This window comes from Callithrix jacchus, chromosome 6 (genome assembly GCF_049354715.1).
Source record: "Callithrix jacchus isolate 240 chromosome 6, calJac240_pri, whole genome shotgun sequence".
NCBI classification, from domain to species: Eukaryota; Metazoa; Chordata; class Mammalia; order Primates; family Cebidae; genus Callithrix; species Callithrix jacchus.
In genome coordinates, this window is record NC_133507.1 from 26730607 (window position 1) to 26758224 (window position 27618).

Genomic DNA, 27618 nt, shown 5'->3' on the forward strand with positions numbered 1-27618 from the left:
CTAGCTGCATCCTGTGCACTCAAGGTCCCTAAGGAAATCAACTGGGAAGTGAGGTTGGGCAGGCCAAACCCATCCCTGCGGCGGGGGCACTCTCAGCCATGGCTGAAGAAGCACGTTAAAGAGAAAGAACTCAGAAGCTGGACTCAGGAGAGAATCAGCCCTCACTCTTGGACAGATAGCAAGCCTCCGCTTCAGTCTCTGAAGTGGGTGCGGGACTCTTCGGCTGACTTACCTCACAGGAGGGCCATGACAATCACAACACCCAAGTGACAAGAATGTCTGTAATCTATAGAGTTTTCTTCAAAACAGCACATTTCTATTTTCTATTTTTGCTGTGAGTTTGGTACCTGTATATCAATAGGACGATTGCAGATTTTTCCCGGGTGAGCTGCCCAGAGGTCTGAGATTTTCTCCCCACCTTTAGTCTGAGATACTTTATCGTGGTCGAACCACTCCGTCCACTCCACATCTAGGCAAAAAGCAAACAGCAGAGTCAGACAGAAGTTACCTGTGAGGGCAAGTCACACTCAATGTGGTCTCCTGGCATCCTTGGCACACCGGGAACTGAATATTTTGTGTCCGTGGTTGCACCAGGCTGGGGCTTGGGTGGCTCTCAACAATCTGCCTATTCTCCCATGTTTTAATTAAAAAAATGAGTTTCTCTTAATGTAAAATTTATATTCTTGGTTATCGCAAAAGCAAATAAAGAGAAAAGAAAACCCATCTGTAAATCCATCATCCAAGGACTGCAACTGGGATTGCTGTTTTCTGGAGTCCCTGCGTGTGGGCTATTTGAGGGGCAGGTTCCGTTCCTACCTGTGTTTCCTGTTCAGTGCCATTGCCTGGCACATCAAAGATATTCTGTGAACTAAGCTGAATGCCACAGACCCCAGCTGAGATGAAATTCAAATCTTAACCAGGGGAGAACACCCTTTTGGGTTATGGGCTAAAGTGGCTTGATTAATTAAAGACAACTCTCAGCTGCACATTTTTGGTTGATCCTGCAAAAGTTACAGTGGTCCGACTGCTATGAGACAAATCTAGTTCTTATAGCAAAGACACTGATTTCTGGTCTTCTGTCCCAGTGTTAGTGTCACCAAGTTGTCTGAGACGCCTCACCTTGAACCCACTCGCTGGACAAAGAAACATTGAAGTATTCGCCATGCTCAGTCTGGAACAATTTGAATACTCGGGCAGCGGCAGAGCCCCGGTGTCCTGTCAGAGAAACCAGACGCTTTAGGAACTGGACAGGCCCCCAGACTCAAAAAGTTGTAATTCCAAGGCAAGGAAACCCCCTACACACACGGACACTGACTCATTTATTTACAAATATTTTTTTAGGTAAATAAAAGAAAATCAAGATGTTAATTCACTTGGGAAACAGATTATTGTCCATTCTTTTGTGTCCATTTTGAAAGTTTAGTTCCAGCCTCCGAACAAATTCAGATTGTAGAGCTCTAGCATGTCTCACGGGCTGAATTCCTCCTGGGCGTTAGAGCTGCGGCACTGCCCTCAGCCTGCGCTGGGCAAAGGAGGCTCCCACTGTGTCCTGAAAGCCCATCTAAAGTGTCGTTTTAGCTCTTTTTAGAATTTATTTTGAGATGGACCCTCACTCTGTAGCCCAGGCTGGAGTATACTGGCGTGATCTCCTCCCAAGTAGCTGGGAATACAGGCACCAGCCACCATGCCTGGCTAATTTACTTTTATTAATTTTTTTTATTTTGAGTAGAGACCAGGTTTCACCATATTGGCCAGGGTGGCCTCGAACTCCTGATCCGCCTGCCTCGACGTCCCAAAGAGCTGGGATTACAAGCGTGAGTCACTGCACCCGGCCTGGTTTTAGCTCTTAAAGTACCACCCTTGTTGGGTCTATCCCACTTATCATCCTTTCTTTTTTTTTTTGAGACGGAGTTTCGCTTTTGTTACCCAGGCTGGAGTGCAATGGCACCATCTCAGCTCACCACAACCTCCGCCTCCTGGGTTCAGGCAATTCTCCTGCCTCAGCCTCCTGAGTAGCTGGGATTACAGGCACGCGCCACCATGCCAGCTACTTTTTTGTATTTTTAGTAGAGACGGGGTTTCACCATGTTGACCAGGATGGTCTCAATCTCTTGACCTCATGATCCACCTGCCTCGGCCTCCCAAAGTGCTGGGATTACAGGCGTGAGCCACTGAATTCTCATCTTTTCTATGCCACTTCTAGGTTTTAGATTAAGCAATGAAGACTTTCATGAAAAGGTAAATATTATCGCAAGTGATGGGCCTTGGGCCAGCTCTTTGCCACATCCATGTAAGGTGGCCAGTTAAGTGTCTGCTCACTCATCTAGGTGTTGGGAGCTGGGCATTCATGCTCGGAGAAAAGTGGGCTGTTCAGCAAAACCCTGCAACACTTGGTCAGAGACACACTGGAGGGAATCAGGCCTCTAGTCAGCTATTCATTACCATGATATTCAATATGGTCTTCCACTGAAGAAGATGGACTTCCTTTCACAGTTAGAAAACTCCAAGGGTGTCTGAAAAAAAGAAGAAAACAAAGAGTAAAGTTATTCACGAGTCTGAACCTGCACGGGGTGTGGGGTGGGGGGAGGGCAGAGTTGAAGCAGCATCAGGTTGAAGAGCATCCTTCCGTCCCTCCCTGCTGTTTGGGGGAAATTCATTCACTCTCTGGGCTTCTCTTCTCCAGAAGGAGAAGCACCTTTCTTTGCAAGCCGCTGCCTGGCCTGCCTGGTGTCTGCTTCTTGTGAGCCTGTTCAGCTCCATTCTGGCAGAAGATGGGAGTATGAATCACAAATAAACAAACAAGCCAACAGACCTACCACACCACCTGCCAAGCTCAGTTATGTCCCAGAGCAAGTGCCTGGATACCTTTAGGAAAACACATTCCAAGAGAGAACATGCTCAGCTCCCCTGGAGTTGAGCTCGAGGAAAATATCAGAGGCTAACGTGACTGACCATCTGCCTTGGGCCTTGGAAAGGAGAGAAATGTCTCTTGTTAATGGGGAGGGAAGGTGAAAAAGAAGATCTAAGGTTTTGAAAAATTGTACACCCATCTTTCCTTCATGCAAGCATCTGCTGCTTTAGGGCAGGAAGGTTTTCTTACCCCATTTGTCTTAGGCATTTTGTATTATGCCTAATGCAATAGTGGGGTTCAGGAGATGCTACCCCCAAAAATGGCAGCTTGGCATATTGAATACTTCAAGCTCATGGAATTTGAGAAATGGCAGGAAGGAGTTTCTGACTTTCCCCTGAAGCAGGTCCAAAACCCTTATGTGAGAGGGGCCTTCCTTATCCCCAAAGGCAGATGGCTAGGGTAGTCAGTCACGGTAGGATAGTCACGACAGCATAGTCTCCGATTCCCAAAGGCAGAAGGAAGCCAAGAGGAATCTGCAGGAACAGACCATGCTAAGTTTTCCCTGTTTACTGTGCTTGGCTCAATTCTGTCCTATCACATTTCCCCACAACTCTCCGCTTCATCAAACCTTGTGTACCGACACTCAGTTTAACTGTTTCTTTGGGTCCTGGTTTCCTCATGAAGGTTCCCATGTCGTGTAAAACTTGCCATCTGAAATATGTTTGTGTGCTGTTCTCCTGTTAATCAGCGATTTGTTACTGGTGCTCCAGCCAAGGACTTAGAAGAGTAGAAGGAAAGAGGTTTTCCTCCTCCACAGTAGCTCTCTCTCACTATAAGCTATCAATCGATTTTCGTGCTGAATGGCTCTCATTATTGTTTTGGTCTCTTGTCTTGGAAAGTGGGTCACTGCTGAATGGTGTTTAACCGAGGCTGGGGATTTGACTGCCCACTCTCCTGCCTAAAACCTTCAGTAGCTCCCCATTGCCCTTTGAATAAAGTCCAACTCGTTGGCACAGTCAAAGGCCCTCTGCCCCCACCCTCCAGCCTCACCTCTTACCCCTTGCCCTCTCTCGCATACTGCCACTGCCTGGCCATCCCCACCTTCTTCGGGAGAGCCACTCTTTTGCCCCTTGGCCTCCAAAGCTTCTGGTCTCTCTATGGGACCTGCTGGGCCTCATCCTCACGCGTGTGTCTGCACGAAACTCCCCTTGCCCACTCTCTTGCTCTCATGCCTCATCATCAATTTCCATTCACATCTGCCTTCCTCTGAGAGCTCAGAACACCTGGTCTAACCAGGTATCTCCCACCTTATGTGTTCAATAACCATTTCTCGAATGGGTGAACAAATGAAGGGTCCAAGTCTCAGTTCTCCTACTAATTTTAGATGCCTTTAAGTTTCTCACTCGAAGAGTGTCTCTATACAAATGAGGCGTGGAAATGTGATTTCTGCCTACGTACCTCCTTTACCCATTTGAACAGATGGGCAAAAGATGGTGAGTGCCCGTCTTTCCAGTGGCTCTTGTTTATAAGGAGAAAATAGTTGCTAACATTTCTGGAGTGCTTATTCTGTGCCAGACGTGATGACAAATATTTTGCTCATATTATCACATTTAATTATCCCATTTTACAGACGTAGGACCAGGCAGAGAATGAGTCCTTTGCCTGCAGTCACCCCTCCTAGGAGGCGCAACCCAGGCTCAAACTCAGGCCACCGGATGCCAGAACTTGGGCCCTCAGCCACTTTCTTCTGCTGCTGAGGCTCTAAGTAGTCAGTTCCCTGGTGTTTCTAGCTCACTGTAAATTAATAGACTGGCCTTTTGATTTATAAAACAACAGAATGGAAGTGCAATTAATATTTCCAGACAAAGGAGCCTTATGATTCCAAGGTATCATTGTCATCTTTGGCTGCTAAAGTTTCCTGCTCGAGTTTCCCGTCCAGGAGAAGTTGTCTCTGGGCTGTCGGAATGCACACTGGAACCTGCAGCACCCCTCCCTAGCCCAGGGCGTTTCTGCTTAGCCAGCAAAACTGCTTTGCTCCAAGCCCAGAAAAGTCTCTGGCTTGCCTCTCCTCTTGCCCCCAGAAGTGGGAAGCTGAAGGGAGGAGCATGGTAATCTCCAAACGGCCATGGGACAGATAACCTCAACTTTCCACTGAGCCCAGATTTGATTCAACATGACAAAAAGGCGTTTCTGCTATGGACACCGGGAGGGGAACAACACACAGGGAGGGGCCTGGCAGAGTGGGGTAGGGAGAGGGAGAGCATCAGAACAGCTAATGCATGCTGGGCTTAATGACGGGTTGATAGGTGCAGCAAACCACCATGGCACACGTTTACCTGTGCAACAAACCTGCACGTCTTGCACATGTATCCCGGAACTTTAAATTAGATTTTTCTAAAAAGGCGTGTTTACTATGGGGCCACCAGCCCCCTCCTGGTGCCGATGTGCATGCATGCCAATGTCAGACATGATGCTGCACTCCAAGGCAAACACAGCACACACTAGAACATGGCAAAGGGCCGCTTCTCCTTGGGCATTTGGCTCAGCGGAGACACTTCACAGAATTTCTCAAAAACTGTCTGCCAATCCCCACACCATGACATGAGCCCCTTCCCAAAGGGAAAATGAATATTAGCTGCGCATCAGAGACATGGCTGTTGCACACAGTAGGTGCTCAGGTAGCATTTTGTAAGTGGCTGGCTGAATGAACGAGCTCATATAAACAGAGAGCTTTTGTGTTTTATGAATGAACTATGCTTGTAAGAAAAAACAAGCTTTCTTTAAGAATAATTTCCAAACATATCAAATGCAGATGTCAATCCCTGCATCCACTAGGTCATTCAGGATGGTGTGGCTGTGGGGACAGGAGATGGGAAAGGTACATTCTCAGTAGGATAGGGTGGCTTCAGTATTCCAGAGCCCAGTGGCGGCCGAAGTGAGGGGCAGTACCTAAACCCAAGGTGTAGGAAGTGTTTGCTTCCCAATTTGGTCATCGCCTTCCTGGCTATGTCATCTAGATTTCGAGAACCTTCATCATTCACTGCAACAGCAAGGATCTTGCCATCGGGCACCACGTTCAAATACTGGACCAGACGTTCACTCTCTTTCTTGGATCTATAGGTGTCAAATCTAAAAAGGGTGGAGAGAAGAGATTTGAATAGTCTTGACAGCAGTCAAAAAAGAGAGCTCTAAGCACAAGCCTGTGCTGCAACAGCTAACATGCTATCCGAGATCCCCGGGTCTGCAATTCTTAAAGAAGGAAGCTGCGGCCGGGCGTGGTGGCTCACGCCTATAATCCCAGCACTTTGGGAGGCCGAGGTGGGTGAATCATGAGGTCAAGAGATCGAGACCATCCTGGTCAACAAGATGAAACCCCGTGTCTACTAAAAACACAAAAATTAGCTGGGCACGGTTGTGCATGCCTATAGTCCCAGCTACTCAGGAGGCTGAGGCAGGAGAATTGCCTGAACCCAGGAGGCGGAGGTTGCGGTGAGCTGAGGTCGCGGCATTGCACTCCAGCCTGGGTAACAAGAGCGAAGCTCCGTCTCAAAAAAAAAAAAAAGAAGGAAGCCGCTTCTTTAAAGAACAAGTAAGTTTAATTATTTTGCATACCATACAATGATATCCAAGCAGAAGGGATTTGACCATAATGTTCATTCGCTGAGTAAAATGCCAAAGAAATGATTGTACCAGTGGAGACTTCAGGCTCCAGGGTGTTGAGTGGGTCACATACTTGAGGTCTAGGACTTTTGGTATTCCCCTTTCATCCTGGAGGCAGAGGATCATGCCTCTTGCAAGAGCCTGGCTTTTAGAGATAGTTCAGATAGCTAGGGCGTTAGGAATGTGTATCTTTGATCCAGACTAAAACAGCAATCTCAGAATTCCTGGAGATGACATGGAGAGTATCCTAAATCCCTTATCCCACCCCAGAGCAGCTTGCAAAGAGACTTGCAGAGATCCAATTTAAAGTTTATTTATTGGCTGGGCATGGTGGCTCATGCCTGTAATCCAAGCACTTTGGAGGTCAAGGCGGGCAGACCACCTGAGGTCGGGAGTTCAAGACCAGCCTGACCAACATGGTGAAACCCTGTCTTTATTAAAAAAAAAAAAAAAAAAAGAAAGTTTATTTATTGACCTGTTAAGGATTCTTATGATAACGCATCTTAGAATCATTAAAATATAATCTCTGATTCACACAGTAGCAGTCACATAATATTTGAGTATTGCAAATGTTGTTGCATTGCTATTTTCTCCCATTTACTTTTTAAAAATTATTTTACTTTATTGCGGTAAGAACACCTACCTTGAGATCTACCCTCTTAAAATTTTAAGTGTACTGTATAGTATTGTGCAATGTTACACAGCAGATCTCATAATAGTAAGAACTGATCATCTCCAAATTAACAGATAACCTATACTCATACACATAAAATATTCACAAAATAAAAATCATACACAGAAAATCTGTACCTCTGGTGAGAAGAATTTATGAAGCAAAGACACAATTTTGTAATGACTCCAACTTTCCCCCATGTAAGGATAAAGATTTTGTGCAATTATGATGGAAATTCCTAAAGAATATGTCTTGGAACTTAAGGAACATAGTTCTAAAGTGAATCTGGAAAAATAATTTAAGGGGGTTTCTGGAAAAGAAAAACAGTGTTGGTACTGGTGTAGCTAGATAGGTGCTCCTGGGTCCTCACACTTGTTTTCAACTGTTGGCACAATCTGGTCCAACCCCACCTCACCTTGCAAACCCTCCACTGTCCCTCCCCAGAAAGCTCTGCTGCAAGCTGAGTGCTTCTCGGTGCCCAGTGACCACCCCACTAGCCCACTCTGCCTTCATCATTCCTTCTCTCCTTTTCTCTACCTGATCAAACACCTACTACCTTTCAAGAGCTGACCTAAGTTCCTGCTCCTGTAACCTTCTTTTTATTTTATTTTATTTTATCTTATCTTATTTTATTTTATTTTATAAGATGGACTTTCACCCTGATGGCCAGGCTGGTCTTGAACTCCTAACCTCACGTGATCCACCCACCTCGGCCTCCCAAAGTGCTAGGATTACAGGCGTGAGCCACTGCGCCTGGCCTTCCTGTAACCTTCTCAGCCTGCATTTACCTGTGTGCATGTATGTGCTTATTAATATCTTTTTTTTTTTTTGGAGATGGAGTTTTGTGCTTGTTACCCAGGCTGGAGTGCAATGCGGTGATGTGGGCTCACAGCAACCTCCGCCTCCTGGGTTCAGGCAATTCTCCTGCCTCAGCCTCCCGAGTAGCTGGGATTACAGGCATGTGCCACCATGCCCAGCTAAGTTTTTTTGTATTTTTAGTAGAGACTGGATTTCACCATGTTGACCAGGATGGTCTCAATCTCTTGACCTTGTGATCCACCTGCCTTGGCCTCCCAAAGTGCTGGGATTACAGCCATGAGCCACCACTCCCGGCCCTAATATCTTTACTCATACACATTTATCTATCACATTATTGAGGCCTCCAGCACATACTTTAGGTAAAAGATATTTGCAACAAGCAGGCGTTCTGTCCATGCCATCTCCACAGCCTCTGTCCAGATCACTTCTCATTATCAGGCTAGTACATAAACTTTAAATTGGATCTCTCAAGTCACAGTGTTGTACTTACTTAAAATACAGCACCAAAAAGATCAGTGCACAATTGAAGAGGCCATCCTCTCTACTATGAAGGCAAGGGCTCTCTGACATACTTTGTGTCAATCAAGGCATCAGCTGTTATCTATAGGCTCAGGCTAGCTCAGGCTCAGGACAAGGCAAATGGCTGTCACCAGGCAGCCCATAGAGGCGATACAGGCACACCTGGGTTTGAATCCCATCTCCAACACTTTTCAATCTTGTGGCTGAGTAAACTTAGCCCTGTGAGCCTCAGTGCTTTCAACTGTTTAAGGTGGATAATGACAGAACCTTCCTCACAGAATTTTGATGAAGATCAAAGTACATTTGACAGGTGAAGTGATGAACGGTGTTTTGCAGGGAGAAAGTCTAGTGACTGCATTATAGCTACTAATATTTACCGGCAAGGTTGGGTGTCTGTGAGCACCGGCAAGCTCTTTAGTTCTTGCCCACCCTGCCCCTGACTGCAGCTGGCTCCTGCTGCCTTCATGGTGACACCCATGGCTTGGACCCTGTTCTTGAGGAATGCGCCTGACTCCCTCCCCCAGCAGCCCCAGGATAGCTCTGTCTCTACTTGTCTACCCCACCTCTGTCCTTCCCTCTGTAGGGCCAGGATGAAAACCCCTGGGATTGTAGGGCAGGTCTAGCCTCGGCAGAATCTGCCAGCTTACACCTGCCCATGTTGCCCTCCAAACATCTCTCAGGTACACCCACTAACCGCCATTGCTTCCAGGTCTTCACCACCACCATGTCCTGCCTAGACCACAGGAGAAGCTTCCTAACCCCCTGCAAGGTCTTTGCTTTTGCCTCCATGATTAAAACCAATCTTTACCAACAGCAGCCAGAACATTATTTTAAATCAGATTATGCCCCTCTTAAAGGCTTTCAGTGACTTTGCTTCCCACTTAGAAGAAAAACCACCTCCTCATCGCGGCCTACAAGGTCCTGCCCTGCCCGGATTTGTGACTCCCATGTGATGTGACTGTGTGCTGCTCTTCCACTACCCACTGTGCTCCTGTGGCTCTGGCGGTCTTCCCGTCCTTTGAGAATGTCATGCCTTTTCATACCACTGGTCCTTTGCACTTGCTCTCTGTCTTGAACACTCTTTCCCTGACATATACCCTGCATTTCTCAGCTCAAATGTTGCTTCTTTACACTGCCTTTCCCTGACCACCCTATCTAAAGTGGTCTTCCCTAGTTACACTCTAGCATCTCACTGTCTTTCCCCCGCCTACTACCAATGATCACGATCTGAAACTATGTTGTGTGTACATATGTGTGCATGCTTGCTCCTCATTAATTCAGCATTATTAGGCAAACACCTGGGGAAGGACAGGACTCCTTGAAGGCAGGGATTCCCATCTGTTTCATTGATTGCTGTTCTCTCAACACCTAGAGTGGCACCTGGCCAGGGAGCACACTCAGTAAGTGTACTCTGAATGAATGAGTATACGTTTAAGTGAAGGCAAACCTTACCGGTCAGAATGGATAACTGTGCCTGATTTGGAGTCGATGACATGAACAATGACTCCGCGATGGCCCCAGCTCCTTTCGAAAAAATAGCCTCCTTCTGCCATGCCACCTGGGTGAAGGGTCTTGTTCAGAAATGTCCAGGAGAGCTTCTTCTGTCCATGTAACTCAAGAGTGCCTCCTCTACCGACCCCAATGTACTTCAGACCGTAATAAGGATCCGGCTGAATACCTTCATCAGCCCTACAAGAGAAAACAAGTCCCCAAAGTTGGCTGGCACATCCTTTGGCTGGATGCTGAACCGAGAGGGAACCTAGGAGTCACACCTCGCTGACCCCCACCATGGCCACCATAGAGCTAGTCACACTTTCATCACTTAGGTCAGTAAAAATAACACTAATGGCTGGGCACGGTGGCTCATGCCTGTAATCCCAGCACTGTGAGGCCCAGGTGGGCAGATAACTTAAGATCAGTAGTTCGAGACCAGCCTGGCCAACACGGTGAAACTCCATCTCTACTAAAAATACAAAAATCAGTCAGGCAATGTGGCACACACCTGTAGTCCCAGCTATTTCAGAGGCTGACTCACCAGAATTGCTTGAACCAGGAGGCAGAGGTTGTGGTGAGCTGAGATCATGCCACTACCCTCCAGCCTGGGCCAAAGAGCAAGACTCTGTCTCAAAACAACAATGGCAGCAAAAACATTAGCAACCCGATCTACCTAAGCCAGACCAAAATAAAGCCCTGAGGGCCAAGCTGAAGTGCCAATGATTAGTTCACAGGTTGGCGTGTTTCCCTTTCAGTTCTAAGTGTTTGATGTTTTGGTCCATATCAGACGCAGAATCACGTGGACATGCACTGCACCCCCTTGTGCATTCCTGGCTATCACTTCTTAACGCTCTCAACTGTTTAAAGAGGGAACACAGCCAGGGGCAGGTACCACATGAAATCTTCTTGTATCTTGTCCATCATAGCCTATTATATAAACACTTGCCAAGCCTCCCTGAACATAACATGATTGGAAGGCGGCAGAAAGGATGGCAGGCCCATCTCTAAAACAAGTATAGCATCCAGGCCACTATATGTAATATGCCTCATGGACTTCTCCATCCCAAGTCACCACGTCTTTCTTGTTCATGATCCCCATCTGGGATTCCTATCTTACAGGCAAGGCTTGCTCTCTTGCCTTCCCCTCCATCTTGTAAAGCCTCCCCCTTGTCAGATCCATGGGTAGCAATTGATCTGTAGGAGTGGTCTACCCACCTTCCATACAAAATGATGGTGAAATTGCCTTGGAAAGGGCAGAGGGGACTCCCAGCATGCATCTCTCCTCCGTTGTCGATCAGGATGTGCCTGGTTCGCAAAACAATTGGCTCATCATGGTCTTTAACAACTAGCTTGCCTGAAGACGTAGCATTGGGGGAAGGGTTAAGAACACAGTGTTAAGGGTAAGCTTATATTAGAGCCAAGGCAGACTCCCTAAGCACCCCCATCTCACTGGGGCAGGCAAAAAGGCACATCTTTCAAACATTCCTATGCTTGGTGTGCTTACAAGCACAGTCATCCATCAGTATCTGAAGGGAATTGATTTTAGCACCTCCCACAGATACCAAGCTCCATGGATCCTCCAATCCTGATATCAAAGGGCACAGCATTTGCATATATGCACCTAACCTATGCACATCCTCCCATATACTTGAAATCATCTCTAGATTGCTTATGGTACCTAATCTAATGTAAATACTGTATAAATAGTTGTCAAACAGTATTTTTAGGAATAATGACCAGAAGAAAGTCTGTACATGTTTGGTGCAGATGCAGATTTTGTGGAATATTTTCAATCTGGGATTGGTTGAATTCATGAATGCAAAACCCACAGATAGAGAGGGTGGCTGTAATTACTTTTCTTGCTCTCTGCTTTGCAATGTGTAAATAACACCTATCTGGTCAAATGCCATCACTGCATGTACCGCATTCAGTGACCAGGCCTCTAAAGAAAAGATAAGCAGAATTACTCAAAACACCAATAAGGTGTTTCTTCTACAAATGCTCCTCTCACTAAGATTGAACCTCCAAGGAGCCATTCCTAACAGCTCTGAGCTGATGGTTATCTCAAACAACGGAATGCCAACACGAACCCAAAGCATGTGATGTTTATTCTGTCCATCTGAGTTCATGGCAACCTGCATCCTATCTGCTAAGCTCTGAAGCAGTGGAGGGAAGGGGGAGGAGCAGAGAGAGATTGGCTTACCTCCCTCTGAGATGTGGATGGAATAGACAGTGGCAGAAGAAGTGAGCAGCAGTGTCCTACCCCAGCCGATATGCACATGGTGGTCTTGGTCATGGCCAGGGTTCCAGGGTTGCAGCTCTGGGCTCTGATCAGGGCACCCAGCAGCCACTGCCAAGGACAGAGAGATGTCACTGCTCCCATCTACCAGCCTTGCCAAGCAAGAATGCTACAGGCCAAAAGGGGGCTCCCATGCACCTTTAAGGCCCCTGCCTCCTCTCTGTTAGAGCTAAAAGCAAGACCCTAGAGAGCTGAGAGACCTCCTGACATAAGAGGCCGGAACCTTGGCGACCAGTCACATATTTTGCATGTATATTTATCACGTATCTGTGAATAAGTCAGTTCGCTTTTCTGGGTTCAGTTTCCCCATTTACAAAATAAAGGGTAGACCTAATGACTTCTTGGGACATTCAAAGCTCTAAAGTTATGCAATGATTTACCTAGACTACTCAGATTCTAAGACATTCTGTCTTCTGGAAAGCAGTGTTTGAGTAGCTAATAAAGCTCTTTCCCTTTCTGCATGAGAATTAGACCTTTGGTTAATTTTCTAGCTCTGTTCCACTGGAAACCTGAGAAAGACAGTATTATATAAATTGTTACCTAGCAACATTCTTTATAACAAAAGTGACCGCTGATTGGTGAATGGCATCTAAACTGGGAGGAACTATAGTTTATATTTATACCTGGTGGAGTTGTCACACTCTAGCCTTCCCTGAGAGCAGTGACTCTTATAATGGCACATTTTGTGAGAATCCTGGAAGTTACATCTATGGAGTTGCTACTGGCTCCAGGGGTGCATGAAGTCTCTAAGACACAGTGGTCTCCACACTTGTCCAGTGACAGTCTTATTTCCTCTCACCTGAGCTGTCACCTGGAGAGCCAAAGAGAATAGCTTCTGGATGGGTGTCCAGAAGACTGCCAGGACCACTCCCATGGAAGAGAGGAGCCTGATGCTGCTCTGATGGCATCTGTGTGTCCCATTCTATATTTTCCAAGAAAATCTGATAACCAGTATGACATATGGTCACCTAATGAGTCTGAATGTTTAGTTGAGCCTAGAAAGACCCAGGGTAGGTACTGCAGAGACATTTCTCCCTGATCTCTGTAGAAGCACAGGGAGGAGTCACAGTGTTCCCATGGCTAATAAAGTTTGATCCGTCAGTGTCCCCAGGTGGACTTGAGTGAGGAGGACTGGCACTGTCACAGAAACTGGAACAATCTCCAGCAATAGCATGGAAAAATTCAGGGGAAAACAGGTGGGAAGAGGCAATGGACAAAACAAGATGAGAATGAAGTGGCTCCGAGAACAAGCCCCAGTGCCCCCTCTTTTCCTGTGGCTAGAAGGGTATGAAGTATGAATCAGTCACTTTCAAAATAACCCCAGATGGGGATGAGGAGGCGGGAAGGTGATGGGCAGGTAAGCCCATGGCAAGGCAAGGTTTCCGATGAGAAGCTCTGGGGCAGGTGCTGAAAGGAATGGAAGCAAGCTCACAGCTCAGGCCCCCAGAAGGGAGCCTAGGAGAGGCTATGTCTCTCGAGCGAAGAGGGTGCCACAAACCCTGGGAGGGATTCTGGCATCAGTGCATGATATGGTTTGGCTGTGTCCCCACCCAAATCTCATCTTGAATTGTGGCTCCCATAATTCCCACGTGTTGTGGGAGGGACCCAGTGGGATATAATTGAATCAAGGGGGCAGTTTCCCACACACTGTTCTCCTGGTAGTGAATAAGTCTCACAAAATCTGATGGTTTTATCAGGGGAATCGCCTTTCACTTCCTTCTTGTTTTCTCTTGTCCACCGCCATGTAAGATGTGTCTTCTGCCTTCCACCTTGATCGTGGGGCCTCCCCAGCCATGTGGAACTGTGAATCCATCAAACTTCTTTTTCTTTATAAATTACCCGGCCTCAGTATCTTGATCAGCCTCTAGAAAATGGACTAATACAGTGCAATTAGGGGCAGGTCACTTCAAAATGTTTCTTGGTTTGTATTCAGCCATCTCCAGAGTAAGAGTGTCTGTCCCATATTTACAGATGTCAAGGAAACCTAGAATGGGGTCCCCTCTTCATCTGCACTCAACAGCACCAGATACGGACCCCATACCCACACTGAGTTGTCCTGTTTGCCCACCTGAAGGCCCTTCTCTTCTCTGCAAAGCAGAGTGTAGGTCCTCAGTGTCCGCTTGCTGGGTCTCACCCCCATCCCCACTTCCAGCCCCATAACAACTCTCCTCTAGGCTCCCTCTGCCTTGCTGTCAGCTGTAGTGCGGGCTTTGGATCTCTTCCATTAAGAAAAGAATTTCACATTTTTTGGAGTTTCACCAAAGTAGCTCTTCCAGCTATTGTAAATGCCAAGGGGCTCAAACAGTGGCAACACAAGGAAAAAATGGGGCAATTGTGGGCTTGCTCATCAGTGGACTTTCCATTTTAACGTAAGATCAGACTAGTCAGCGGTGGGGTGGGATGGGCTCTCTGCGGTGAAACAGAGTAGCCAAGGGTGGTCACGACGGCTGTGCTGTGAAGCCCACTGCTGGGTTTGTCTCCAGACAGGGTCAGGTGCTTAGCTGGCTTCCAGGAGAGGCCAGTCAGAGGTGCTGGGCTTCCTTCCATCAAGTCCTGGACGAAAGTATCAGGCTTGAAGGTGGTGAATTTCCAGCCATGTGGGAAACATATGTGGCCAACTGAGGATCGCAGTAGTCCGGGCAAGAAGCCATGAGCATGCTGGGAAGGAGCCACTGCAACTCCACTGGACAAAGCCTTGAGGTTGCATAGTCCACATCTGCCAGGACAATCCTGACTGCCCTTTTCACTCTCCAAGGGCAGCAGTTTGAATATAGTTTGCATTTGGATTTGGAGGTGGTCAGTCTGACCTGTGTGAGCACACATCCCCGCTCTCCAGAAGCTCTGATACCACAGCTGAAGCACAGCAGATGTAAGATTGGCCTTGAATGGACACTCCTTTTCTGCAGCTGGACGTTTTGCTGTTGGTGAAGGCCAGTGTCAGTGGTTTTTCATTTGTATGAATCAGTGAGTGGCTAAAGAGGGCCAGGGCTTTCGCTGAAATATCACCATGGCAACCACCCTCACTTTCCCAGGAGGTGCCGCTTGAAGCAGGATTGAGAGGGAGTGCAAGCCCGACCTACTTGGAGCATGAATGGCAAGGGCTGGCGTCTACATCCCTCTGATGTCAGAGAAAAGCACAGGCCAGATGGAACCAGAGGCTCAGCCCCTTTCCACATGGTTGATATGCAAACAGCAAAAGAGGTGCCAGGATGTGGGAGGAAACAATCAAGAGAAGTACCTGAGGGCACCCCTCCAAGGTGGGACACCTTTAGAGTAAGCCACCCTAAAAGATAGACCCAAACCCAGTTCCTGGCACAGAGTCAATGCCCACTTTGTGTTTGTTAATTCAATAAACGAGAAAAGGACAAATGAATGAATTCAGGTAATACAGCCAATCATCGCCTGGAAAGTTAAAATACTGACTACTGGCTGGGCATGGTGGCTCACACTTGTAATCCCAGCACTTCGGGAGACTGAAGTTGGAGGATCCCTTGAGCCTAGGAGTTCGAGACCAGCCTGGACAATATAGTGGGACACTGTCTCTACTAAAAATTTTTAAAAATAGCCAGGCATAGTGGCATGCACCTGTGGTCCCAGCTACTAGGGAGGCTGAGATGAGAGAATCACTTGAGTCCAGGGAGGTAGAGGCTGCACTGAACAGTGATCATATTACTTCACTCCAGCCTAGGCAACAGAGTGAGACCGTGTCTCAAAAGAACATGTCCCCTAAGAATCAGAAAAGTTCTTTAAGAAATCACAGTGAAGGAATTTCACTAGTTATTGATTGTTTTCTTCTATCAGTGGGTGAAAAAAAAACCAAAATATAAATTCAGTGTAAGGTTCTCTATTCTTATTATAGAAAATCATCAAGCTCAATGAACATAAAAAGAGCATCAATAAAAGAGCAATCAATGGTGATAAGATTACAGCACTGAACCCCTTCTGAAACGGTAACATTGTCCCTGTCCCTCACGGTCGGCTAGAACAGAGAAAAGTGTTTCCCTATAAAAGGGCCTCAGCTCTCCATCTGACCACTGCCCCTACCTGGTGAGCTTCATTCATTTGTATCAGGTGCCTGGCTCCTGCAGACACTGCGTTTGCAACCCCTGATTCTAGTCCAGCTCCTTCATTTTGTGGATGATGAAACTGAAGCCCAGGATGAAACGTGCTGGGGACCAAGGAATTGAGTAAGGCCAGGCCGGGGCCCAGTCACCCTGACCCACTCACACGGCTCCTCCTCCTAGCTCCCACAAGAGCAGCCTTGCTCCAGTGAGGGGCCGTGCCTTGCATGATGAGATGCAGAAGTCCAAGTGTTTGCAGTGCTCACCTGCGGATGTCACCCCAGGGAAGCAGGTCAGAGTGAGCCAGCTGATGGTCAGCATGGCCTTGAAGGAGAACTCCTGCCTCCCGGAAGCTCCCATCCTGTCAGTGTGCTCCCTGAAAGAGAAGAACACCGAGTCAGACATGCAGCCTCAGCAGGCTGGAATCAATCAGTACACAGGGCCGACATGGAGACACACAGACACAGGACAGGCAGTGCCAGAATGGGCACACGCCAGCCAGCCCACGCTCCAGTGCAGCAGCCTCACCTCCAGGGCAGATCGGGGCATGAAAACCCTCCCATTGTCCTGCCCGTGTCCTGCAGCTCAGAGACTGAGTGATGGATGGAATTTCATCCTTGGCACTCAAACTCCCTCCCCTCCAGAATGAAGCTTTTTTCTCAAGTCAAGAAACAGAGCAGAACAAAAGTACTCCTACTGAACATGAGCTGGAAATTAGATTCCACCAACTCGCTGTGTGATCGAAGATGATCTGTTTAATCTCTGGATCTTAGTTTTCTAATCTTTGAGGGTGGGGACTGGCTGTTTTCTAGCTTTTACGTTACCAGTCTATGTGTCTAATCCAGTCTTGGATAATATTGAAAATGTAAATATAGATGCCTACATGCTGTAAACCTTCTTCTTATCTATCTAGGAGGAAGGTGTGGCAAAGATAGCTAATTGTCCCCAGTATCCATTTTCTCCTCCTTCCTCAGTAACAAAACCCCTGGTGTTTATCTGGGCACATGGCTACCCAGAAAAAAGATTACATTCCTCAGTCTCACTTGCTTGTCCTTGTCCTCAGCCTCCATTACTTGTGGCCTTGGAATTCAGCTCTGGCCAATATAACAGAAGTATGGTGTCTGAATTCCAGGAAATTCCCTTAAAGGAAGCACAGAGAGACTTTCTTCTCTCCCTTCTCCTTCCTGCTAGCTGGAAGGAAGATGTGATGGCTGGATTTTTAGCAGCTATCTTGGGCCATTCAGTGGGGGCCATGCATGCACTGAGGATGCCAGTGCAAACAGAGAGAAAACTTAGGCCTTGACCCTGTGGAGAACCAAAATAGCCCTGGATGATGGACTTGTTTTATTTTGAGAGAATTAAGCTATTTTACTATTTTTTTTTGAGGCAGAGTCTTGCTCTGTTACCCAGGCTAGAGTGTAGTGGCAGGATCTTGGCTCACTGCAACCTCCACCTCCTGGGTTCAAACAATTTTCCTGCCTTAGCCTCCTTAGTAGCTGGGACTGCAGGCATGCACCACCACACCCAACTACTTTTTGTATTTTTAGTAGAGATGGGGTTTCACTATGTTGGCCAGGCTGGTCTCAAGCTTCTGACCTCAAGTGATCCCAAAGTGCTGGGATTATAGGCATGAGTCACCATGCCCAGCCTGAATTAAACTTCTAGTTTATTAAACTTCAAATTTATTGAAGCTATTGTTATTTTTTTTCCTTTTACTCATACAGAAGGTTAATATGGGAATCTATCTAGGTAAACCTCAAGACAGGAACTTAATAAAGACAAGATGTGAGATTTCCTTTTCCAGCTGTAATGCCACTTGGAGAGAAGTGTTTGTTCAAGTCCTCTGTGGTGCACGTAGGGAACTGAGACGGGCTTTGGGGGTGGCCAGCTCCAGCTTCTATGCGGTCTCCCCAATTCCTCCTCTGAATATGACTGTAGTTGTGCCCAGAAAGACACAGATACTCTCCCATACTGAGAAAAGGGCCAAAATCTATCTCACCCGGCCCAGGCTCCTCTCTGAAAACCAGCTCAGCGACAAATCTGATCACCCCCGACCTTTTGGTTCAAAGTGAAGCTCTTTGTGCAAGTTCAGTGAGTTGGGACAGGCAAGGGGTCTGAAAGGAGGACACTGCGCCGTCTGCCTGTTACCTCCCACACAGGTGTGCTTGGGAGGCCAGGGGAGGGAGGAAATGATACTCCCAGAATCAATGCCTGCCGTGTCCTCTCAACTGCCACCCTGCCTGACCCAAGCCTGCTCTGCTGAGAACAACAGGGCCCATTCTAGTCATGTCAGCCAGATTGCTGAAGTCATGCATCACAGCATCTGGGAGTGGCGCCTTTCCCATGGCCCCCAGAAGAGGAGTGCTCCATTTCACCCTCCTTACAATAGACAGAAGGGGACATCAGGAATAGGAGCATTTTATGGTCCTCAGGGAAAAGCCAGAACCCTGGTCTCAGATCTCCCCACCAGTATAGAAAAACCAAAGGTATTAATAGTTCGCTGTCTGCTACCAAAGTGTCCCGCTCATCATGGGCTCCCCTGAGGAACCCTTCCTTGGTCAAGGAAGATGACAGACTGCAAGGTTGGAAGTGAGAGGGCAAGGGAGGTAGGCTGGGTGGGGGCACCCCTCCTGCCCTAAATTGTTGGGTAACCCCCATTAAACACGTTCCCTTCTGTGGACCTCAGACTTCCCAGGTACAGAGTGGGGAGGGTGGTGACTTGGACATTGAAGGTCTGACATCTTCTGATTATATCACAGGTGATTTCAAAGATCAAACAAAAAATGTCACTTTCTGGATAAATGCAAAAATAATTCCACATGGAGGAATAATGCTCAACTCCCTTCTCCTAACATTTGTGAGACCTTCTGCTATGTCTCAGACCCAGCTGTCTAAGCCACTGGGGGCAGAGAGATTGCCCTGCCCATGGAGGCCAATCCCACACTGCGGGGCTGGTGGTCATCTGGGCTTTCTTGCCCATGAGTGGCTTCCAGTGCCTGAAGATACATGTCCCCAGAAACATTCTGTTGAAGTGAATCCTAAAAGATTCCCAAATTTCACTTGGGAATTCTTTCACCAAGGGAGGACAGCATTCTCCACTGGCCATTAAAAGCTTCCTGGCAACAGGAACTGGGATTCTGCTTCTTAGCTGGCAAGATAGTCTTGAAACAGTTCCCAGCTGTTGAAGGCATTGAAAGAGCACATGTTAGCTAACAATGCTGGAAGTCTCTACAGGAAGCTGTTGGCTGGAGACCAGTTGACCGCTGTCCTCACTGGGTTAGAGGGCTGCTCAGAGATCAAGCCATGAGGACCTGAGCTGGCCTGTCCCTTAAAGGGTGCAGCAAACTCCTTCAGCCGAGCCTTTGCAAAAGAAAATGCAGGCATCCTTTCCCAAAAGCCAGCACTTCAGGATACTCTGCAAGTCTTCACAATAACATGCTAAGGTTTTCCAGAAGCTCAGCTGCCCCAGGTCCAGCTGCTGCTCAGTCCCCGTGGTTGCTGGACCTCACAGGGTCAAGAGACAAAAGAGGAAAAGCAGGAGCAGGAGGCGTTGGTTGCTGGTGTCACTCTCTGCTTCAGAGGATCCAGGGTTGGTCACCTGCAGGGCAAGGGGAGACACAGGAAAGGAGCTAAGTGTTACAGGAGCCTCCAGAGAGGCCGCAGAGCAACAGCACTCCCATGACTCCCTCAACCTCATGGGGAACCAGGATCTTCCCTAGGGATTCTTGGAAGAAGAGGGAGGAGGAGGTAACAGAGAGGGTCAGTTTAAGCTGTGAGGCAGGAGGTGAGATGAGACTGGTGGGGTGACCTGGAAGCTGGTTTCCTGGAATAAGACAGCAGAGAGAGGCATTCCCCTCCCTGCCCACCCTGCAGGAGGCGATTCGTGCTTCAGCCAAATCTAGGCAAGGTTAATCTCAGTGACTGCAGGACAGTGGGGTAGCCAGGAGCGTGTGCTCTAGAGTCTTCGATCCCAGCCACGCAGCTCACATGGAGGGTGCCATGTGGCCACTTGTGCCCCGTTTAAAAGTCTGTAATGCTGAGACGATGTGCCATAAATTCAGGGTCACTGTGGGAATCAAGAGACACTGACACATGGTCAGTGATCAAGCCATTAAGTCTCTTGGTATCAAGGACAGTCCGTGGCATGAGAGAAGAGACAGGAGATGGGACCTGAAAATCTGGGTTTGAATTCCAACTCTGGCTCTCATCAGCCGTGTGACCTCGGGCAGGCCATTTAATCTCTCTGTGCCTTCTCATCGCCAACATGGGAACAATAATGCTACTGGTAACCAGTTGTTATTGTGGTAAGGGTTAACTGAGATATGCTAACTTGAAAAATGTCAACTCACAGATATCACTGGTCCCTGGAGTAGGCGATTTGGGTGGTACAGAGAGGAACCGGATGTGAATCCTGCCTCTCGAGTATTACTGGCAAGAGGAGAGGGAGGCCAGAATGCAAGGAAGTATACTCCCAAATGGTAAGCTGCTATCTTCTTAGGCAAAGGAAGATAAAGAGATGGATAGAACAATCTAGAAAGGACAGAACAATCTAGATAGTCACTCTGCTTCAGTTAGCAAAGTTCAAGGGAAACATTTTATTTGAGACTAATGATGCTGGATGGTTCTCTTAAAATGACACACGAGAATATACAGGTCACTTTTTATCCTGTGGAGAGGTAGCAGGCTTTGGAATCAACCACACCCTTGTGACTTCTCTTGGGCACAGTTTTGTTTACGCTGATATGTCACTTAATGGTTATGTATCTGTTACCGGCTGAATCGTGCACTCCCCAAATTCACATGTGGAAATCCCAACCCCCAGTACCTCAGAATGTGACTGCATTTGGAGTTAGGACTAAGGAGACAACTAAGGTGAAATGACTTCAGATGGGTGGGTCCTAATCCAATATGACTGGTGTCCTTATAAGAAGATGAGACCAGGGTGCAGACACAGAGGAGAGACCAGGTGAAGACACAGGGAGAAGACAGCCACCAACAAGCCAAGGAGAGAGGACTCAGAAGAAAGCAGCCCTCCTGACACCTCGACCTCAGAGCTCTAGGCTCCAGAACTGTGAGCAAACACGTTTCTGTTGCCGAATTCACCCAGTCCAGGCCGTGCTACTTTGTTACGGCAGCCTAGCAAACTAATACGACATCCTTCGGTAAATTACCCAGCTTTTCTGAAGCTCACGGGTCTCTCATCTGTCACAGTAATAGTAACAATCGAAGCAAACACTACCGGGACGGGACGCTGTGAGGTGCCAGGAACTGCTTTATGCACTTTGCTTACATTGACTAATTTACCATCTCAGAGCAATACTCTGAGCTAGGTATAATTATTATCTCTAGTTTATGGATGGGGAAATTGAGGCACAAAGCATATAACTTGCCACTTGCCCAAGGTCATACAGGACATAAGTGATAGAGTTCAAAGCCTGTCCTTCTTCTCCAGAAGTTGTGCTCCTAATTCCTAGGGATGAAATTATTTGCAGTCCAATCTCAGGATCTCAGAATAGAGGCCCTGGTAGGAGTGTGGGCTATCGCACAGTCAACACTTCTCAACCTTCAGTGTGCATCTGTTTTCCAGAGAGACCTTGCTAAAACATGCAGATTCTGATTCTGTAGGTCTGGGGTTCTGCAGAGGGTCACAGAACCAGTAGGTGGCCTAGTCAGGATTTGAACTCAGGTGTTCTGGTTCCAGAAGCCACATTCTATAAAATGGGAACAATAACACGATGCCCTGCTTATCTCTCACCCAGGTTTACTGGGAAGAGTAAATGCTTGATTTGAGCCATTTCATTGCCCCTGGTAGACAAATCCATGATCTTGAAATCAAACCTGAGTGAGCTTGAGGGAAGGTGGGCAAGAATCCCCCTCCAGCTCTCTTGTGGTCAGGGAAGCTTCCATGTTGCCCTCTTCCTTTATGACCTAGGTTTCTTGTCCATGGACTTTTAAATCCATGCCATGGCTCCTGCAGGATCACCTACACAGGGCCCACTTAGCTCCTTTTCTGGCAAAGGACCCAAGTCTATCCTCGTGGATGCCAGAAACCATGGAAACAGGAAAGCAGAGCTCAGGAATCTCCCCTGACAAACTGTGATTCAGAAACCCTTCTCGGACATTGCTCAGTAAGGACCCTGTCCTCCTCTCCTGGGTCAGGTAAGGGGCAGCCAAACACCCCCCATCCCTTACTGCCTCCACCCACCACTCGTCCCTCCCCAGGCCCAGCTTTCCCCTGGCAGAGAAATGCATCTTTCTGGTCACCTGGTTCAGACACAGCATCCCTAGAAAGGAGATGGGAGACAGAACAGCCCAAGCACCCCTCTGGATCAGATAAACACAGGAAGAGTTGCAAGCCTGGGAAACTCCCAGCAGCCCTGATCTCCCTCCTGCCAGCCCTTTCTCAGAGGTGTTGCTTTCAGCACTGTCTCCTTAGGATGTGTGGGGCCACTGTGCTGGGACCCCAGGGACAGGGTGCCCTAGCCTGCATCTTTGGAGAGAAGCGCTTAGAAAACCCTCTGCTTCTGCAAATCGGGACATCCCAGGCTGCTGCGTGAAACATGCTTCTCTGGCATGAGTTACTTTCACCTTTTGAAAACACACCTGCCCAGACCTCTCCCATGGCTGCAAAGACTAAAAACCCCAGAGACCCTCCAAAGCCTGCTGTCTCTTCCACAAACTGTGCTTCTAATTCCTAAAAATAAAACAAATCACCGTTTAGCTTCAGGCTCACAGAAGGTAGGAGCTGATAGGAATAAGACACCAATTGCAAGGGAGGGGACTTGTTAAAATGCAGTTTCGGATAGGTCTGGGGTAAGGTCTGATTCTGGCTTTCTAACAAGCTCCCAGGGGAGGCTGGTGCTGCTGGTTGGTGGACCACGCTTTAAGCAGCAATCTAGTTCACCCCCACCCTCCCCATCTTACAGATATGCAAACTGAGGCCCACAGAGCAGAAGGGAGCTGCTCAAGATGATTAGGAGCAACTAAATGGAAACCTGAACCAGTATCCGACAGGGGAATTACCATCTGAGCTCGAATTATGGGACACATGTCATCTTCTCTGTCACTCTGCTTGCTTGGGACGACAGGCGAGAGAGGGGAAGACTAGGCCCATTTATTCCCTCTTCTGTTTCTATTGAGGCAACACTTCAAATCATTATTTGGATAGTAAACGCATAACTTGGATATCTTTTATCCATAGATTCTTTTTGGTTTTTGTTTTTTTGTTGTTGTTGTTGATGTTGTTTTTAGACAGAGTTTTGTTTTTGTTGCCCAGGCTGGAGTGCAATGGTGTGATCTCGGCTCACTGCAACCTCTGCCTCTCGGGTTCATGCCATTCTCCTGCCTCAGCCTCCCAAGTAGCTGAGATTACAGGTATGTGCTGCCACCACGCCCTGCTAATTTTTTTTTTCCCCACTCTGTCACCCAGGCTGGAGTGCATTGGCACATCTCAGGTCCCTGCAGCCTCCGCCTCCTGGGATCAAGCAATTCTCTGCCTCAGCCTCTGGAGTAGCTGGGATTACAGGCACTCACTACCATGCCCAGCTAATTTTTTTGTATTTTTAGTAGACACAGGGGTTTCACCATGTTGGTCAGGCTGGTTTTGAACTCCTGACCTCAAGTAATCCACCCGCCTCGGACTCCTAAAATGCTGGGATTACAGGCATGAGCCACCGCGACCAGCCAAGAGTCTTAGATTATCTTTCCCCCAAAAAACGTTGATATGGGAAATTCCCACTCGGGAACCACATGCAGAGCCAAAGAGGAGAGAGGCTACTGTTCTTTGTGGTAGCAAATTCACCCTCGTGGGCTCACCCATCCCCAAGAGAAGCAGAGCCATCAAATCCAAATCCCTCCTCACCCCACAAATCAGCTGTCGGGGAGGGATGGTTTCAAAGCCTTTGCCAATTGTAGTTGGGAGAAAGGCAGCTCTTGAAACTATTTAATCCTCATATTCATTCAACTCACACGGTCTCGGTATCCCATGGGCGGCTGCTGTGCTGGTGCTGGGGGAAAAGGCAGGTAAAATCCCCACCCTCAAGGATCCCCCAAGTCCCATCCTCCTATGCAACAGGCCCAGAAATCTGAATAATGCACATGACCCTCCCCGCAAACCAGATACGTCCTTGTGAAAAGTCAACCTGTAATTACTCATTTGAGATTAAACCTAAGAGTAAATAATTTAGCCACAATGACAAATCTGGCAGGGTGTCCACGCTTTTGGTTTCTCTGGGTCATATTGGAAGAAGAAGAACTGTCTTGGGCCACACACAAAATACACTAACAGGAGCTAATGAGCTAAAAAAAAAAAAAAAAAGTTTGTGCATAATTTTCATGATAGCCACCATCACAGATAAGCAAAGAAAGTCCTCCCATTCAAAAGGTTGGACATAGCTTCATGCTGTCCAATACGGTAGCCATGAGTCACATGTGGCTATGTACATTTACATTTAATTATAATTAGACAAAATTAAACATGTAGTTCCTCAGTTGCACTAGGTACATTTCAAGCACTCCATAGCTTGTATATGATTAGGGGCTACTGTGTTGGACATCACACGTTGAGGACGTGTTTATTTATTTATTTTTTTGAGACAGAGTTTCGTTCTTGTTACCCAGGCTGGAGTGCAATGGTGTGATCTCGGCTCACCGTAACCTCCGCCTCCTGGGTTCAGGCAATTCTCCTGCCTCAGCCTCCTGAGTAGCTGGGACTACAGGCACGCACCACCATGCCCAGCTAATTTTTTGTATTTTTAGTAGAGACGGGGTTTCACCATGTTGACCAGGATGGTCTCGATCTCTTGACCTCATGATCCACCCGCCTCGGCCTCCCAAAGTGCTGGGATTACAGGCGTGAGCCACCATGCCCGGCCCCCGAGGACGTGTTTATTACTGCAGAAACTTCTACTGAACAACTCTAGTTTAGAGCGTCAGTGTTCAGAGCAGTGTAGAAGGTCTTTACCAGAGCTATAAGCCAGTTCAGAGCAACAGTTCTCACGGTGGCATTCCCCAACAGCAGCATCACACCACCTGTCAGAAACACAGATTCTCAGCCCCACTGCGGACCTACTGACCTAGTGACTCAGAAAAACCTGGGGGTGGGGCCTCGAAAGCTGGCATAACAAATCCTCCAGGTGATTCTGATATGTGCTTAAGTTTGAGAACCATTAGTTAACAGAGTATTCACTAAATCCCAAAATGACACTTGCCACCCATCAGTTAAGTGTCAACCTCCTAAATATTTGAAAGTGTATCAGGCTTTATCACAAGATAGATCCAAATTTAAGTCTCAGACCTGCCACTTAAGGCTGCGTAACTGGCCAATCACTTAACAGTCTAAGCCTGTGTCTGCTCAGTTGTAAAGTGGGAGAATAATAGTATGTATGTCTTAGAGGTCTGTCAGATGGGATGAGATGATGCTTGCAATGCGTGTGGCACATGGGCCGGCCCGAATTAAGACTTCATTAAGGTCAGTGTGTCTCCATTACCCAGGTCTGCCTCCTGGGCAGTGACGGATGCAGCTGCCATCACACCGGCTTACTACATGGGTTTTTTGGGTAGCAAATTGGTAGCCCTGCGTCATCAGATGAGAGGTACATCTAAACAAGAGTTGCTTTCTGGAAAACTTGTCACAGAGGGCTTTATGCAGGAAACTCACCCCTGTCGGGCAATATATTTATGACCTGGGGAAAAACCCAAGTATGACCTAATGAGAGTCCCTCACTGGGCTCTGGGTGAAAGTTCTGCCTGGATTATGTGAAGTGTCGCAGATACACCAAGCCAGAGTCCTGGGGTCCTGAAACAGCCTCCTAGCAGAGAATTCAGGAGTAGGTAAGGGGAGGTGCCTGCTACCTCAGAGGGCCAGGGTGTGGGAGGAGGTCATTTCTGCTCTGCAACCTGGCTCATTGTTTTATTCCGGGGGGGATTTGCTTGTCTTCCACATTCAAGCAAAGCACAGCTCCCAAAAGAGGGGAGGGGAGGAGAATGGAGGGGAGGGGAAGGGAAGGAAGGGGAGAGAAGGGGAAGGGAAGGGATGGGAGAGGAAAGGGATTAAAAGATAAAATATGCTGTGCATGGTGGCTCATGCCTGAAATCCCAGCACTTTGGGAGGCCCAGGCGGGCAGATCTCAAGGTCAGGAGTTCGTGACCAGCCTGACCAATATGATGAAACCCTGTCTCTACTAAAAGTACAAAAATGACCCAAGTGTGATGGCAGGCGCCTATAGTCCCAGCTACTCGGGAGGCTAAGGCAGGAGAATCGCTGGAACCCAGGAGGTAGAGGTTGTAGTGAGCCACTGCACTCTAGCCTGGCCAACAGAGTGAGACTCTGTCAAAAAAAGAAGAAAGGGAGGAAGGGAAGGAGGAAAGAGAGAGAGAAAGAGAAAGAAAGAAAGAGAGAGAGAGAGAGAGAAAATATGACTTGGTTTACCCATCCCAGTATTAAATCCCTACCCTTTGGGGGATTCCATGAATGAAAACGCAGCACCTGCTGGGTGAGGGGCTGTGACAGAGGGGAAAGGGTGCGGGAAATGCAGCACCCAGGGAGCAGATCCATTTTTAGTCCCACTAACTTCCTCCTGGCCCCCAAAGGCCTTGCCCTGTTCCGATGTTTGCTTCCTTTACGTCAGTGTTTTTTCTCTTCCCCACCATCCTCCAGCTGCCATGCTCCAGCTTTTGAAATGTATAATTTGTTTTAATTACAAAATAAAATAATTTTTACCTCCCCTAGAGGGTTCTCTCTGGTCCTAAATTTCCTGTCAATTTCTTCTCCCTCTGCATCTATATCAGACTTATCAACCCCTTATTTAAGCTTATCTCATTCTGCCTTTGGAGTTCCTGAACATTTTCCGCCTTGAGTTGTGGGCTCCTTGAGAGCAGGGACTCCATTAAAACATTTTTCTTCCCAACAGACCTTAGTTCAGTAGCTTGGCACACCAAGGCTGCCCGGTCAACACTGGACTGAGTGAATGTGTTTGCCAAAGGAATTTGGCTCTTTGCTAGCTCTGCAACTTTGAACTTTTTGTCCAATGCCCTCTATCAAACCAGGTGAGTATATTTTGAAGCAGAAATTGGAGACATTAAAATAAGCAGATTTTAAAAAATATATATTACTCTGTTTTTGTCATGTTAGCATTACCCTGAATTGGGGAAAAAAGAGTATCTTCCCTGTGAAAGTCGGTTGTCTCCCATCATCATAAAACAAGAGGGGAAGTCTTACTACAAATACAGGTGCTCGCAGGCT

The 27618-nt window shown here is 47.6% G+C and overlaps 1 protein-coding gene across 4 annotated transcripts in view; it reads right to left on the bottom strand.

The window, feature by feature from the left end:
• Positions 1-27618, bottom strand: part of CEMIP (cell migration inducing hyaluronidase 1) — a 178189-nt gene that overhangs the window by 65801 nt on the left and 84770 nt on the right. For 3 of the 4 annotated variants that reach the window (XM_035303983.3, XM_054257295.2, XM_078326909.1), the window contains 8 exons: positions 16643-16752; positions 12220-12366; positions 11232-11370; positions 9975-10211; positions 5801-5980; positions 2443-2513; positions 1120-1215; positions 348-469 (listed from right to left, as the gene is read on the bottom strand). In XM_035303983.3, the coding sequence (XP_035159874.1) occupies positions 348-469; positions 1120-1215; positions 2443-2513; positions 5801-5980; positions 9975-10211; positions 11232-11370; positions 12220-12366; positions 16643-16736 (1086 nt within the window). In that variant the 5' untranslated portion in view covers positions 16737-16752. Of the gene's footprint in view, positions 1-347; positions 470-1119; positions 1216-2442; positions 2514-5800; positions 5981-9974; positions 10212-11231; positions 11371-12219; positions 12367-16642; positions 16753-19687; positions 19975-27618 lie in introns of all 4 variants that reach the window. The other variant, XM_078326908.1, reaches the window with a different exon arrangement.